Source organism: Mchenga conophoros, linkage group LG3 (genome assembly GCF_057382185.1).
Source record: "Mchenga conophoros isolate Kocher_MC1m ecotype Shallow Benthic linkage group LG3, M_conophoros_male_GT1.1, whole genome shotgun sequence".
Taxonomy (NCBI): domain Eukaryota; kingdom Metazoa; phylum Chordata; class Actinopteri; order Cichliformes; family Cichlidae; genus Mchenga; species Mchenga conophoros.
Window position 1 is genome coordinate 48083070 of NC_140528.1, and position 16724 is coordinate 48099793.

The 16724-nt window shown below is 38.5% G+C and overlaps 1 protein-coding gene across 4 annotated transcripts; it reads left to right on the forward strand.

Moving 5' to 3' along the window:
- Positions 1-1116: 1116 nt before the first annotated feature.
- On the forward strand, positions 1117-14795 carry LOC146579113 (uncharacterized). Of its 4 annotated transcripts, XM_085261206.1 has the most exons (6): positions 7959-8053; positions 8143-8254; positions 9814-10598; positions 10683-10940; positions 11060-11179; positions 12004-14795. In XM_085261206.1, the coding sequence occupies exons 4-6, from the start codon at positions 10811-10813 to the stop codon at positions 13662-13664; spliced, it is 1911 nt and encodes a 636-aa protein (XP_085117332.1). In that variant the 5' UTR covers positions 7959-8053; positions 8143-8254; positions 9814-10598; positions 10683-10810; the 3' UTR covers positions 13665-14795. The 4 variants fall into 4 exon arrangements, with proteins under 4 accessions (XP_085117312.1, XP_085117332.1, XP_085117303.1 ...); XM_085261186.1 differs by lacking the exon at positions 7959-8053 and adding an exon at positions 1117-1154 and having other exon boundaries at positions 9814-10940; XM_085261177.1 differs by having other exon boundaries at positions 9814-10940.
- Positions 14796-16724: the final 1929 nt, after the last annotated feature.

The following is a 16724-nucleotide window of genomic DNA, read 5'->3' on the forward strand; positions in this document are numbered from 1 at the left end:
TGCAGTCAGCATGAAAGTATGTTTTCTCATCTTTTTGTGACTTATTGGATATGCAAGAGATCGACATTTACATCTCCATTATAATCTAACTGATATCATCATATGACAGTTCATTACTTGCACAAATATATTTCACATTACAAGTGCTAAAAAGTAACACATAATTTGCAAATGAGGTGTTAGTAAATGTTACATTTTCATTATTTGCACAACTAATATTTTCTTTAAAATGAAACATGTTGGGGTAGAACAGGAACAGACTACTGCATAAAATATAAAAAAGATTCTATATTCAAGCAAATTAAATGAGGCAAGAGACGAATGCTGTACTCACAGAGTTTACTACAGAGTGCGATGACTTCCATTCTGGCTTTCTCACTGAGAGTATCAAGCAACATTAAATCTACATATGTAGCTCATGTCTTCCTCTTCCTGTGCAGGTCACTTTACTTCTAGTGTTGAGCAGACTTTATTGAGTAAGTTTTATGAAGACTGCTGCAAGTGTGTTACAATAATAAATACAGATATGTTAGACTGAGGGCAAAAAAGGCAGCAGAGGCCATCATTGACAACAAAGCATAGACAAAAAGGGGAAAAAGAGCTAGGAGTGAAACTTTACATAAGATTAAGTATTATATAATAGTGTGAGCATGAATAACAGGTGCCATAGTGCCCCCTTCTGACCAGTAAACACTGTCATGTTTTTCAGTTATAAGAGGGCAGAGTCCAATAAAGCAGCTCATATCATTGCCTCACGGGAGCATGGCTGTAGTATTTTATAATCACCTGCTTCGGCAGGTAGAGATGGCCCCTAATGGCCCATTGAATGGACTGATATCATTGGAAGTGGGTGAAAGAAACTGCAGAAATCATTTTCAGCTCCTCTTTGGTTTACACATGATCTGTACTAATCTAATGCAGTATGCAATCAAGGTCAACCGTCCCTGTGTTCATCATGCTCAGTGTTTATCTGACAAACACCAAAGAATGTGCAGCAATGAACGTTAGAAACTGATCCGACCGGAGTGTCCAGTTTGCTGTGAGTCAGTAATACTTGTCTCAGTTTTTGTTTCCTGGTTAGCCTCCAGCAACTCATTTCAGTTTGAAAGCGACAGTTTGGATCACTGTGTTGGAACCTGGGGTCTTTATCTGTGGTAAGATACTTTTTTATTTGTTTGTTTTGTTTTTTGTTTTGTTTTTGAGTCAGAGAACAAACAAACAAGAACCTTATACCAAAACACCAAAACTGTGGTAAAAAACAAAGGGATTTTTTCTACATGTTACTGAATAAACTCTGAATAATGTCAGACTGTTGTTTTGCTGTCAAACCGTGAGCACATACAAGATGACAAATGTCTGTCAGTCATTAAAAGCTCCCACAAAGCTCCAAATGTAGCAGCAAAGTGTGAGAAAAGCTGTGTTTATGTTTATAAAGAACACTGATACTGTAGGTTAATTTTAAAATAAAAGCTCATAGTCTAAGCGGATTTCTGTTCTTGGTGATTGTCACCTCCAGCCTTGGCTGAGCCTTTATGATTTTCTTTAATGAATTTGCCAAATAGAGATAAAACACAGAGCTGACTGCAGCAGCAGGTTTCTCAGATTTTCTTTCTGTGAAGAAAGCCACATACCCACAAACTGCTGCTGAGTGGGTGGAGTCAACTCACATGAATTGTTTCAGTTTCTCCTCTGAAAATGACTGCTTGATATAAACTCAGAAGCTCAGCTGTCTGAAACAACTGAAGATGAAGCAATTTGTTGAATTTACTGAGATTAAACTGAGTTTGCACCTGTCTGTGTTGAACTGTAAAAATCATCAGTTAACACGACTTTTCAGCTGTTTGGGGGCAGAGACAGTTTCCTCAGAAAAAATCCTGAATGTTTGGAGGTGTTTGGTTAAATTCATCATCAAGTCATCAGGTTTGTTCTACATTATGTCAGTCAAAGCTAGAGAACTTTTCTACTTTCAAAGGAAAAAATAGCGGCTCAAGGAGAGGGAGCACTAGCCCAAAGACACACCATTCATGCTGGAAAAAACAAAAACAAAACCGGTTATCCTGATGATAACCCTTGATCAGTTGTGGCAGTGTCATAGTCAGGCATTAGTACAATGTCAGAAATGTTACTCTTGTCAGTGAACCACAGGGGAGTGACTACTGTTTACTACACTGTTAAAACCCTCATGCCCTCCTTATGTTGGCTGTGTTATAGCTTGTGAGATGAATTTTTGCAGGAAATCTTCTTTTTAGTTAAAATTTTGAACTTTTTTACTCTTACATATCATCCATATTCTGCTTAATGAATTTTGCACCATTTCAACATCTTTGTGTACAAAATCTGCCATAAAATCCTCAACCAAACAATATTTTCTCTGCTTTTTTTCATAAATCGCTTAATCAAATTGAACACTTTTGAACATTTTCAGGATTTTAAGCCTTTAAATGCCAGTTTAAACATTTGAATTAGTTTTTTCTGAATTTTTTAATACAAAAATAATATTTTTCCATCTAATAAATAGAACAAGGATGGGACAATGGGGGTGATTAGATTCTTGGACATATCAAAAAACAGAGACAAATTTGGTTTGATTGCATTATTATTTTATAATCATATAGTTCCTACAAAATTCACTTCCATTGAAACCACATTTTTTTTAATCTCTCTGCCGTTGTCATATTAAGCCATGCATCCTGCAATGTCAGCATTACACTTTATAGAAAAGTTGTGTTTTTTGGCATTTTTACAGTTTTGAATTAGTTTCAACCATTTTGCCATTGTAGGCCAATGCATGAAATTCTTGTCTTTTTGCCACTTATATTATGGAGCTATCCAATAACCAGTGTTGGGCAAGTTACTTTGAAAAAGTAATTAATTATAGTTACTAGTTACTTCCTCAAAAAAGTAACTGAGTTACAATATTCTAAAAGCAATTAATTACTTGATAAGTAACTATTGCATTACTTAAAAAAAAAAAAAAAAACCTTTAACCCTCTGAGGTCCAGGGTATAATTGGCCATTTTTAACTACTTCTGATGTTTCCTCTACATTTCACCTTTAAAAACTATTTACTTTGCCTTGTCTGGTATCATTCTTTTCAGCACAACCTCACGTGTCTGAATTTACAGTCATGTATTCATTTTGACATACTGTAATAACACAGTTGATCTAAAATCAGACAAAAAACATAAAATCTGAGTAGAAAAAGTAACATTAATCACTGTAACAACCACAAACATGTTTATTGAATCATATTTTTGTTAGGTGACGGCTGTGTGCGGACAGGGATAGGACCCAAGATGCAGACTCCAGAGAGAAACTTAAACCAAAACCGCTTTAATGCTGAACTCAAACATAACATAACTGGAAAAAGGTCAAAAAATAAACTAACACCGGCGGACTGACAAAACACACAGCAAAATAAACGGTAGATCACGACACAGACACTAAGAAACACAGGGCTTAAATACACAGAGGGAGCAATCAGGGAATGGGTAACAGGAGGGAAACACAGCTGGGGCAAATCAGACCTAACGAGACAAGGGGAAGCAAAACCAGACACATTAACATCAGACATGGACTTTCAAAGTAAAACAGGAAACACATAACACAGACTGAACAAAGACACAGACTCGCACGCACTGCAACAGAGGGAACAGAGACGTGGGACCAGGGCAGACACAGACACCGACTGGACACGGGGATATAGGAACTAAGGATACACAGAGACGCGAACTAGACAAGGGGATACAGCTGACAGGGGAGGCAGAGCAACTAGAGAAGACAGAGACATAAACCATAAGACAGAACTCAAAGAAACCAAAGACTAGAAAGTATAAATAATCTAATAAACTCAAAACCCCTGGGTCAACGACCCAGGCATCCTAACAATTTTATAACTTAAAATGCAAATATAAATTGTCAATTTTGAAATCATATGCACAAGTTTTGAAAACAACAAAGTTATTTGCTGCCATTTACCTTTTACCTTGATTTTTTAAATAACCATTTCAAACTATTTACAGAACAATCAGCTGTTCTGCATTCAATAAGATGCCTCACAAATTATCTGTGCCACTCCAAATATTTCTGTCCATTACAAAGGAGAACATCACAGCCTGATCCCTGCAGGTATGACAGCTGCAGGTGTATCACTCCTGTTTCTACCTGGAGACAGCAGTCGCCTCATTGTTCTGACACACAACACAAAACTATCCACAACACTACACACAACACATTAACTACACACTGCAAACACGCTAAACGTCACAAATCTCTCACATCTCAAAACTCGCTCTCTCTCTTTTTCTGCTGTCTTTCTTTCTCTCTTTCTCTCTCTCCGTCACTCCTAAAACGTCCCCTCTTCCTAAACAACCAAATGTCATGTTGCAATATAATTTTTGATTGGTTGACATGGTGCATTTTTCCACCAACACGAAAGGGCTGTTTTTTTGTTTTTTTTTTGTTATTTTAATTTCTTGTTCATAAGAAGAGAATGCTTGCTAGCGCTGTCCTTAGACAGTAAACGTGATGAAACTATTGAGGAAAAAAACGCCGCGTATATATTGTTTATCATGACTCCGGTTTTATGTGGCCTATCAACACAATTTAAAAACTGGTATCTATCACCTTGTTGCTTTGTCATCTTAAAGTGGTCATGTGACTGGCTTACCACGGCTTCTTTATTCTTCCTCAGTCAAACAGCAGCACTCCTGCGACTGTTTTGCCCCCTTAGCTCCAGGTGTTGTGCCAAAAAGTGATTGCCGCCCGGGGGAGCGCGCACAGCTGCTTAAAGCTGTAGCGCCCAGATTACTTACATAGACAGCTACTTTCGTGCAACTGATATAAGATGCAGTAAGTTGAACACAGCTTCAAGCATCTGTTTGTTGAAAAATAGTAACACGACCGCACTGCATTTTGTTGTTAGTAACTGTAATGGCGTTGTAACGATAGAAATAGTAATTAGTTAGATTACTCGTTAGTGAAAAAAGTAACGCCGTTAGTAACGCCGTTACTTGTAACGCCATTATTCCCATCACTGGTGACCACCAGGGAGTCCCAAGAGTGATTTATATTGATGTGTGTAAAACAATTTTCAGATCAATATCTAATTTATCAATGAGCACATTTATTATACAAACTATACCAACACTGATTCAGGAAAAGGATTAAATGTTACAATCCCTTCCCTAAAAGATAATAATAGAATAATAAATAATAATAAAAGATCTTGTGATACTTTAACTTGAATTGATGCTGCTTAAATACAATATTTTTACATTACCTTTTTACAATACAAATATATGCATAGTAATAAAACAAAAAGGCTAACTGACAAATACATTCTGTATGATACAAGAGAAAGTGGATGAGAAATATCACATAATTTTAAAAAAACAACAACTATGTACTAATTTCACAAATATGATGAACTTACGAGTTATGGTAATATTGACACTGTTGATTCTATGACCCACTTTATCCTCACACCAGTACTCTGCACTGTCTGCTAGATATTGCACTGTTGAGAAATTGTGCATGAAGAGAAAGTTCTTTTAATGTTACATACTGGACTAAAATGCTTCTCCTCAGTGGTTCTGACTCCTCTCTGTTGAGTAGAACCATCAGGGCTCTCACAAACAATAATATTATAATCTAACACTACCTGTTTACTTATGACATCATTTCCTATTATGGACTATACTGATTTTAAGGTGACACCAGTGAGTTATAACTAGATATTTAAGATCTAAGAAATCTAAGATAACATTCTAGTTTAAACTAGCTTTTGATATCAGAACAGTATTACCTTAATTTTTCCAGCAATTACATGAAAAATGTTCATTCTCCTTTAAGTCTTTTATTCAATAGTTAAAGCTTTTAACTACAAGCTAAATAATTCCTTTAAAAAAAACAAGGTTTCACAATAAAACTACCTGGAATAATACTGAACATTGCCACACAGACATTATGTGCTTAACATCATAAGGGTATTTACCAAGTGTAAGTAGAGGGAATTATCTTTTGATATTAAAGGAATGAAGCAGAAATATTTCTCCCTTTACCATTATTAGATTAACACACTACTTTACCATAATGTCACCATAGTCTCTGTTTTAGTTAAAATATTGCCACTGATAAAATTACATTATATAGTCAAGCTTTTCCTGGGTGGAAACACACTTCACTAACAAAAACAATTGGTTTGTTCATAAATAAAAGAAACATATTGCTTTAAAAATTAAACCCCAGCATGATAAACAAGGCTAACTGTAAAAGTGTTTTTACCTCATCATTGTGTTTTATGTCATATAACCAGATTTATTGATTGTGGCTTTAATCAGTGTGGGCTCATGCTGTAATTCAAATTATACTTTAATGTAATGTGTTACATTATGTATTATCTGGAGTGAGCAATCCATTACACTATGGGTTATATTAGTTTTGTTTTTCTACATAACAGAACCTGAAATACACCCTCACATAATTACCATTTAACAATATAAACCTCAAGAGTACAATCCACTGACACAAATCTTCATCCTAATAATGAGACCAGAGTTGACAAAAGTAGCCTATAGACATTCTGTAGAAATACAGACACTAGTGTTAAAAAATACTCAGTTGGACTAAAAGTTGGACTACTGATTCAACTTTTTTCAATTACTGATTCAATTTCTTTACACAAAAAGTGAAACAAAAGTGAAAAAATACAGACTCTGAAATTTACTCAAAGTAACCAGCTATTTTTGTGCAAAGCTAACAAATAATAAATAAATATCAGTAAATGTTGCCTCCATTGTAGAGGGTTAGACTTTTCCTTTAAACAGAAGATGAGCATCGAAGAGGTTATAGCGGGATTTCTCAACAATAAGTATAGAACAGACTGGGGGTCAAAAAGACAACAAAAAAAAAGTGTAACATTTTTCTTAGGCTAATTCCCATCAATTGATTTCATTCAGCTGTGATGGACTATCAGAGTATAATCATCATATGGCACAATTAAGTTCCATAAGCAATTGCTTCTGATTGGACTAAAGTTTGCAACTTTGGAGGAAGTGAGAACCCGCACAGAGACAGTGAGACTTCACAGAGAAGAAACAAACAGCTGGCTGATGAATTCAAACACAGCATCCTCTTTCTGGACCTTCATTCCTAACTTGTACTTTATATTTTTATACTTTTGTGCTTACATACAGTATATAGCAAACATTCCCTGCTACATGTTGCCCCAATACACAATTATTTTACAGATTTCAATCATTTACCTATTGCCTGATTAAACAACACAGCTATTTTGAGACCATATGAGAGCGCCTCGATTCCAGTGTTTTAGGAATTTTGACACATTTTTACAGTTGCTGTTCCTTAGCACAACAGCAGTATTTCCAAAATAGGAAAGATTGGTGCTGTAGTTATTTACAGGAATCTAAAAATGTCACAAGAGACACATGCGGATTCAGTGTTTTATTCACAGATAATAAATCAGAGACAAAAAGGGAAAAAGAGCTAGGAGTGCCCCCATCTGACCAGTAAACACGGTCATGTTTTTCAGTTATATGAGGGCAGAGTCCAATAAAGCAGCTCATATCACTGCCTCACAGGTGCTTTATAATCGCGGTAATCAGCTACCTGGCAACCAGGTCAAAGTACAGCCTTTTATTTATATGTAACCCATTATAGAAGGAGCTAAAAATAAGAAATAAAGAAAAAACACACACATATATTTATGATTTTAGTTAAACTGTTAACTTGGTTTAAAACACAACATTAAGATTTCTCTTTAGTGTAAACTTGATCATTAATGAGTAATGTATTCTTATCTCATATGTGACACTCAACGTATCTAGTTCAGAACACAGTGGACATGCCTGAAGTCTGTCCCTGAACATTTTATATCAGACTATAGGTGTGGTGTGTTTTTACAGCTCTGCTGCACAGAGTAGATTTTAATAGACTTAGAGAGACTTAGATAAGACAGATTGAGCAGGTGCAGGTCAAGTTATTTGATTTAAGGACTTGACTTTCAATGTGCTGATTGAAAAGTGAGCCAACAGTAAGATATCCTCAACTTTTCTCACTATAATTTGATTTCCAGTGTGAAAGAAAATGTCTTACAACTGTGTGTATTTGAATTTTCTGCAGCTCACAATGCCTCGACAGAAGGACAGACGATCCTCTAAATCTCGACTCAGTGTATGGACTACAGTGTTTTTCCACTCAGTTATCATTCTTCAAATGACACAGATCAATGCAGGTAATGTATCCTCACAATTAGTGACAACAGACAATATACTTTTGATATGTACACTCAGGATACGCACAATGTCATAGTGTGGACAAACTACAGTTTTATTAACACCTCTGTGTAAATAAAGTTTCAACAAGAACTTATCAGTAGGGTTAAGGTATTTTCTTGGGTTGCATTAAAAAGTAAAAAAAAAAGAAATAATATGAAATTAGTAGTTATATATTAATACTATAAACTATGAAATACATATGTTTTAAATGTAGGGTTTTGTACTATTTACTGAAGCAACAGGGGTGTTTCTAAATTGCATTGTTTGCATTATACTTTATGGCAAAATGTCATTACACAAATACCACTTTACAATAATGTATTTAAAGGTGTGCTCTAAATAGAGAACAAGTGAGGAATCAATTTGGGGAGAACACTTAACAATGCATCATCAGCTTCCTGCATTGTTCCTCATCTATTTTAAAATTGTGAAATTTTAATAACTTGGAATAACTTCTTCATTAAGTGATCACTTTTTTCTGTGATAAATAAGTAAACAATAGAAAAAAAAAAGCTTTGCTTAAATATTTATGTTTAAATTATGTGTTTGGATTCTCTTTGAATGACAACACTGTATTTGAAATTGCAACCAGATGTGCTAAGAACATTTGGTTTCCATCACAAAATGTATTTTAGCTCAAGGTCTTTCAAATGTTGAAATAATATCAACGGTTACAGTTTAACAATAGTTGGTGGTGCCATTGTTCAAATGAACAGGTCAGTGCACTACTAAGAATGAAAGTGAAAGCATCCCTTTAGATTAGTCATATTTTATAGCACGTTAAGGTTAAGAAGGTCCCGTATAACAGGGAAGTTTCCAAGTTTATTACTAACGTTTTATTTTTTTCATGTGTTTAACCTACTAAAATAACAGCCATATATTACTTTTCCAAATCCTCCTAACAGTTTTCCGTCTTTACATTTTCCTATATCCCCAAATGTGAGACAAGTAATCTATGTTTATTTTGTTCTCTCTTATCCTGCTGTGATTATTATTATATAATTCTTCATTACTAATTATACCACACATGTATTATTTTATTCACTTTAAATTAAGTGAATTTTAACAGTCTTAAATAGTGAACAGGTTCATGTTATGAAGTATGGATGGTAGCAGAAGTGTGAGTTATTTTGTCACTCACATGAATGACAGTTCAAAATTATGAGACACACATGAGTTTCATATTTTCTTCTGTACTACATTCATACTTAAGTTGAATTTGTGGGGATTTTAGTTTTGTTTTTATTCACTGTTTAGCTATGACTTTATTATGTCATGGTTTTTGTTTTGTTGTTTTAGTTTATCTGACATTGCATTTAATTTGACAACATCCTATAGACCACATTATTTTCATTATCCTGACGAAAAAAAGAAAGAAAGACAATTGTAACCAAAAACACATACAACTCGATATATAGATTATGCAAATCTGTGACTAAAGCATTTTTTTTATAAAGTTTATATTTACTGTTTTCTAATTCTAAATAAAGATCAAAAACACATTTTTCTTTCCCAGGTGAATCTCTGACAAACAGTCAGCCTCGTATAATGGCAGTAATTGGTCAGACTCAAGACATCACGTTGCTATGCAGTGTGGATCCTCCCATGAATGCTGTGGATGAGATGGTTGAGTGGTCAAGATCTGACCTGAATCCCAGATTTGTCCATGTGTGGCGGTCAGGTGAAGATCATCTGATTGGACAAAATCCATCCTACAAGAACAGAACATCAGTGTCTATTGAGAAACTGAAAACAGGAGATGCATCACTGAAACTCACCAAAGTGAGGCTGTCAGATGAAGGAACATACAGATGCTTCATTCCTGGACTAAGTGCAGATTTGAGTGTTGAACTTGTTGTCCAACCCGTTCTCACTCCCAAAGCGTAACATTTTACGCTAGGTGACAAATCGTCACCATATTACGTTTTCGGCTACCCACCACGTTCCTAAATGACGACCTCGGAAAAAGAGGAAATATGAGAACCGTCTGGACTGAATCTACACATGTTCGCTCTTTTTATTCAAATCGCTTAGAAACACGCTATTTAACATCATTAAAGTCCTAGTTAAGGTCAGGAATAAGGTTATGGTCAGGGCTAGGGATAAGGTTAGGTTTAGGGCTGGAATACAGGGCTGGAACGTCTACTCCCGCGGGAGCGTCATTGCACTGGATTCCAGCCATAACCCGCCGCGTACCATAAGAACGCCGAAGGTCTCCTTTCGCGTTCCTCAGGAACGCCGCGGGACGTGACAAAACGTCGACATGTTACGCCTCGGGAGTGAGAACGCTCTGTGTTGTCGGTAAGTGAACAAAATGTATATGCTGCTGAACGTAGAAATTGGATTACTGTTTATCTTTTATGTCGCAATTTTATGTGTTTACAGAAGCTGATATTCAGATAACCAAAGTCAGCCCTGGAGTGTTAGAATGTAAATCCAAAGGCTGGTATCCAGAGCCGGATGTGTTTTGGCTGGAGAGTGAGGGCAAGATCATCCCTGCTGGGTCTAAAGAGATGTTCAGAGGTCCTGATGATCTCTATGCCCTCAGCAGCAGACTGACTCTGGAAAAAGGACACAGCAAGAACATCACCTGTAGAATCCAACAAAACAAACAGCATAGAGAGGCCAAGATACATGTCCCAGGTTAAGTTTTTTTTTTAATTAATGATGTGATCCAAATTTTAACTACAAACTGGCAAACTTGACAAAACATATGTTAACTTATCAATAATTATTTTATCTCATGTGCTTTATTATTTCAGATGATTTCTCTGTGGATTCGGCTAGATCTACCATTGCGGCAATGATTGTTGGCATTATATTTATTACTTTTGTTGTTTTTCTTGTTTTTCTCGTTTGGAAATGGAGAAAAAACAACATGGGTGAGACTCTAATGCATGCCCAAATATTGCGTAATCTCCTACTTTGTCAGACAAATCTGATTAAATTTGCACCAATTAATTATTGACAAAAATGTGTGGTTAGACCAGCAAGACTTACATTCAAGTCTAGATGCTGCTGTTAATGCCTCATATGTTGCTGATATGTTGTTTAAGGCCAACTGCAAACAAACACAAACACTCTAACAATAACATGTTATTATGCACACAGTCATGTCTATAGAGGCTTTTTTCCATTCAGTTTTAAAATTTGTGTTTTTCATATTTTGCTTATTTTCTTATAAAGTCAATAATATTAGAAGCTATTGCCCCTCCAATAGAAGAAGCTCCATGCCTGCTTCATGTCCTGGGGGGCAGGATTATGGTTTCCCACACCTATTATTAAATACTTACATGGAGAAACCAAATGAACACAGCTAACCCAGACAGTGTGTGTGTGCAGGCTCACAAACACAGGTGCACACACGCACACTGTCTGGGTTGGCTGCTGCCTCTAAACATTAAGGTTAAGCTTATGTTTGTTTTTGTTGTGGGTTCTCTACTGTGTTGTTTTCATTTTGCATTTTTTTGTTTGTCCTTCAGACAATTGTGATTCTTATACTGCCAGATAGGACATGTAAAAAGTTTGTTTCAATTGAGTCAGAAACACATATTATTATTATTATTATTATTATTCAATAATACCACTACTGCTACTTTTAACGATAATAATAATAATAATATTTTCATGACAGTAATTATTCACTTTTAAACCTTTGGTGTGGGAAAGTAATGCATTTAAAATTACTAATTGTATCTCCTCACAGAGACTGGAAGCAAAGACAAAATGCAAGCTTTTGATCCAGAAGAGGAATCTCTGATCAGGGAAGAAAAGGTCAATGACAGTTCACATGTCAGTTTGTGTCAAACAGAGGTGGAAAATGACCACGTTTCCAACAAAAATATCATGCAGACAACAAAAACTGGCACACAACAAAATAGCAACCACCCAGGTAGAGAGACAACAAATAATGTATGGAAATCACATGATGGAAGACAAGCACAACCTGAACAATTTGATAATAACAGCGAAAGAAGAAATTGTGAAATTCCAAATCTGACTGATAATAGTGGACAAGGACATGGGCCTAAACAACACGAAGAAAACACTGAAGAAAACAAAAACAAAACACAAACTACAAATGAAACAGCCGATCAGAGTCTAATTAAAGCAGAAGAGAAAAAAACTACTCATTCTGAGGGAGAAGACACAATGAAACAGAAACAGGACAATATCAAGGAAAATGTCAGTCCCACAGGATCAGAAAGAAATATGGCAAACCAAAATCAGGTTGCTGGTGAGGTGGATGGCGAAAAAAGAGCAAAGGAAGTTTCTTCTGCAAACAGAGCAGAAATACCCCCAATGCAGCATGACAGTAAGGAAAACCAGTCAGAAAAACCTATAACCACACAGATTGTAATGAGTGGAGGCCAAAAACAAGAGATCAAGGAAGCTGGAGGAGAAATAAGCCAACCACAAGCTGAGAACGTGGATGGGAACGGAAATAATGAAACAGCAGCTCTATCTGGCAAAACCATAGGTCAACATAATAGCGCAGAGGAGGGTCACACATATGAAGGGGGGCAACCATTGAAAGGTATGCAAGGGGAAGACCCACGAGTGAAAAGATTGCAGGGGGAAGACCAACAAACGAAGGGATTGCAGGGGCAGGACACACAAACAAAGGGATTGGAGGGGCAGGACACACAAACAAAGGGATTGCAGGGGCAGGACACACAAACAAAGGGATTGCAGGGGGAAGACCCACAAACAAAGGGATTGGAGGGGCAGGACACACAAACAAAGGGATTGCAGGGGCAGGACACACAAACAAAGGGATTGCAAGGGGAAGACCCACAAACAAAGGGATCGGAGGGGCAGGACACACAAACAAAGGGATTGGAGGGGCAGGACACACAAAAAAAGGGATTGCAGGAGGAAGACCCACAAACGAAGGGATTGGAGGGGCAGGACACACAAATGAAGAGATTGGAGAGGGAAGACCCACAAACGAAGGGATTGCAGGAGGAAGACCCACAAACGAAGGGATTGGAGGGGCAGGACACACAAAAAAAGGGATTGCAGGAGGAAGACCCACAAACGAAGGGATTGGAGGGGCAGGACACACAAATGAAGAGATTGGAGAGGGAAGACACACAAACAAAGGGATTGCAGGAGGAAGACCCACAAACAAAGGGATTGGAGGGGCAGGACACACAAAAAAAGGGATTGCAGGAGGAAGACCCACAAACGAAGGGATTGGAGGGGCAGGACACACAAAAAAAGGGATTGCAGGAGGAAGACCCACAAACGAAGGGATTGGAGGGGCAGGACACACAAAAAAAGGGATTGCAGGAGGAAGACCCACAAACGAAGGGATTGGAGGGGCAGGACACACAAAAAAAGGGATTGCAGGGGGAAGTCTAACACATGCTTAAATGATTTTATAATGTTTTATAATGTTCTATATGTATATGCACAAAGAGATTGCAAAGTTTCATGGCGATGAAGACTCATAAAGAAAACCTCACTCTCAGTTGGGGTAGGCAGAAACTAAAATGAGTCTGCTTTAAATGTTTACAAAAAAACAAGTTCAGACCAGGAAAGTCAACCTACACACAATTTAACAGCAGTTAACAGCTAATGGGTGATAGATAGTCAAAAATATTGCCCAGGTAGAAAATGTCGAGCAACAATAAATAAATAAATAAATAAATAAGGGAAACAGCAGATCAGAGTCCACCTACCAAATAGAAGTAAAAAAAAAAATAGCAGAAAAGAGACAAGACCAAATCTCTGGTGGTTAAAGAAAGACAATAAGGAACCAATAAAATTGAGGAAATTAAGAGGTGATGACAAAAATATATATTTTTAGCTATCCAGTATACTGTTGCATTTAGTGGATCTAAAGTGTAGTGTTTTACAAATTTGAATAACAAGCCAAAAACCTCCAGTTGGATGTCAGAAGGAGAACAGGAATCTAGTGGAAGAAATCAGACAAATAAACGTTATCTACCTGCTGTTGGACCCTCATGAATAATACTTGATTTATGGTTGTGATATTGTAATTTTTTGTGTTGATATTTGACTTTCAAACTACATAAATGTGCTTCTTTAGAGTACTCCAAAAACCCAGCAGTGTGTAGGTCAAGTGCTGCGTTCACTGGGAGTGGGATAACTGTGAAAAAACAGAAAATTGAAAAAAAAATACAGCAGACTGCAGTAGACCCTTGTTGTCACTTCAGCTCTTTGTATATTATGAATTTTTTCTTCTCCCTGGCTGATGTGGACCGACAACAACAAAAGCCCACAGTTATACCAGATCCTTATGGTCTGCCATTCACTGCCAGAGGATTTTTCTTTGTGTGTGTGTGTGTGTGTGTGTGTGTGTGTCTTTGAAAACTATGTAATAGTGTTATCCTTTCTTTTTTCTTTGTAATTATTTGCCAAATCATTATATAAACTGTAGGTTCATACTTGCTTACGAAATAAATCTAAAGATTCATGTAAATTCGTTAGTCTTGTCTTATTGTTTAAACTCTCTAGGTGCATTTCAGACTATGAACAAATACATTTTCTTTTAATGTAAACTTTTGCTTTTATTAGATAGTCATGGTCCAATCAAACTACCATTTAAGCTGCAAGGCTTCTGAACTCTGCTGTGAAACAGCTAACAGATCATCTGCAGAGGAATGGTTTATTTGAAGAGTTTCATTCAGGTTTCAGAGCTCATCACAGCACAGAAACAGCTTTAGTGAAAGTCACAAATTATCTTCTTATGGCCTCTGACAGTGGACTCATCTCTGTGCTAATTCTGCTAGACCTCAGTGCAACACTCAATACTGTAGACCATAATCCTCTATTAGTGCACTGCTGTATTGATTGCTGGGCTTTTTGTTTATTACTTTTGTTGCTTTTCTTGTTTAAAAATAGAGAAAAACAACATGGGTCAGACTTTTTAAATCTGTTTTAAGACCCCTTGACTGATGCTGTTGTCCTAGTCTTAGTGTACAGATGGATACTGATAATGAGTTTTCTTTGAATTTCACCATGTTATATCATTAATTTAAGTTTAAGTGACTCTAAAAATCACATGATTGATGGCTCTGGCAATATTTTGCACACCATGGCTAGTCAGCAGTTCAACAGCACCGATTACACATGGAATATAATTGTTACAATGCGTTGTGTGTATGTTTGCACTATATATACACATCTGATTTATGGCTATAGAGGCTTTTTGTATTCACTGTTTTAAAATTAACATTTCAAATATTTTGCTTACTTTCTTTGATGTTGTTAGTGTCACGGTCTGCGGAGGCAGACCGTGCGGGAATGTATATGGTGGACCCAGGTGCGAACACAAGCGAGGATGCAGGAGTGGATTTAAACAAAAGCGAGCCTTTTATTATGGCTGATGAAAGGAACAAAACAGAGTGAAGGCAGCATATGAGTAGTAGCTCAACAGAAACCTAAACTGGAGAAACTAAGGAAAGGCTATGGCTGGAAATACGGGAAACAAAACAAACAACAGAAAACACAGGAGCACATGACCATAGTCCAAATAAGGTTCAGGGGGCCGACCCAGAGCCCACAGGCACAAGAGTTCACGGGTCACACGGTCGGGGGGCCGACCAGGCGGGTGGCACAGGTGGCAGAGCTGGTCCGGAGGCCGGCCGTGCGGAAGGCAATGGCGGCGGCGACGAAGGAGACGACGGAGCAGTTCAGGGGGCCGACCGCGCGGAAGGCAGCGGCGGCGGCGAAGGAGACGACGGAGCAGTTCAGGGGACCGACCGCGCGGAAGGCAGCGGCGGCGGCTCTCCAGTGTTAGGCGTGCTGGCCATGGCCTGGTGGGCACAGGACCAGTCGAGGTAGGACCAGACGGTGGCGATGCGGGGGCCGGACCAGGCGTCGCTGCAGAAGCTGAGGCTGGACCAGGCGAGGACGAAGACTCGGCGGAAGCTGGACCAGACGAGGACGAAGACTCGGCGGAAGCTGGGCCAGACGAGGACGAAGACTCGGCGGAAGCTGGGCCAGACGAGGACGAAGACTCTGAGGCTGGGCCAGACGAGGACGAAGACTCTGAGGCTGGGCCAGACGAAGCACAGGCTGGAGCTGCAGCAGACGAAGCACGGGCTGGAGCCGCAGCAGACGAAGCACGGGCTGGAGCCGCAGCAGACGAAGCACGGGCTGGAGCCGCAGCAGACGAAGCACGGGCTGGGGCTGGACCAGGAGGAGCAGAAGCAGAAGGTGGCTGGATGGGCGGCTCGGGCCCCCCAGCAGACGTGGCATGGTGCTGGACGGGCGGCTCGGGCCCCCCAGCAGACGTGGCTTGAGGCCGGATGGGCGGCTCGGGCCCCCCAGCAGACGTGGCTTGAGGCCGGATGGGCTCCTCGGGCCCTCCAGCTGACGTGGCGTGAGGCTGAACGGGCCCCTCGGACCCTCCAGCTGAGACAGGAGGCTGAACGGGCCCCTCGGACCCTCCAG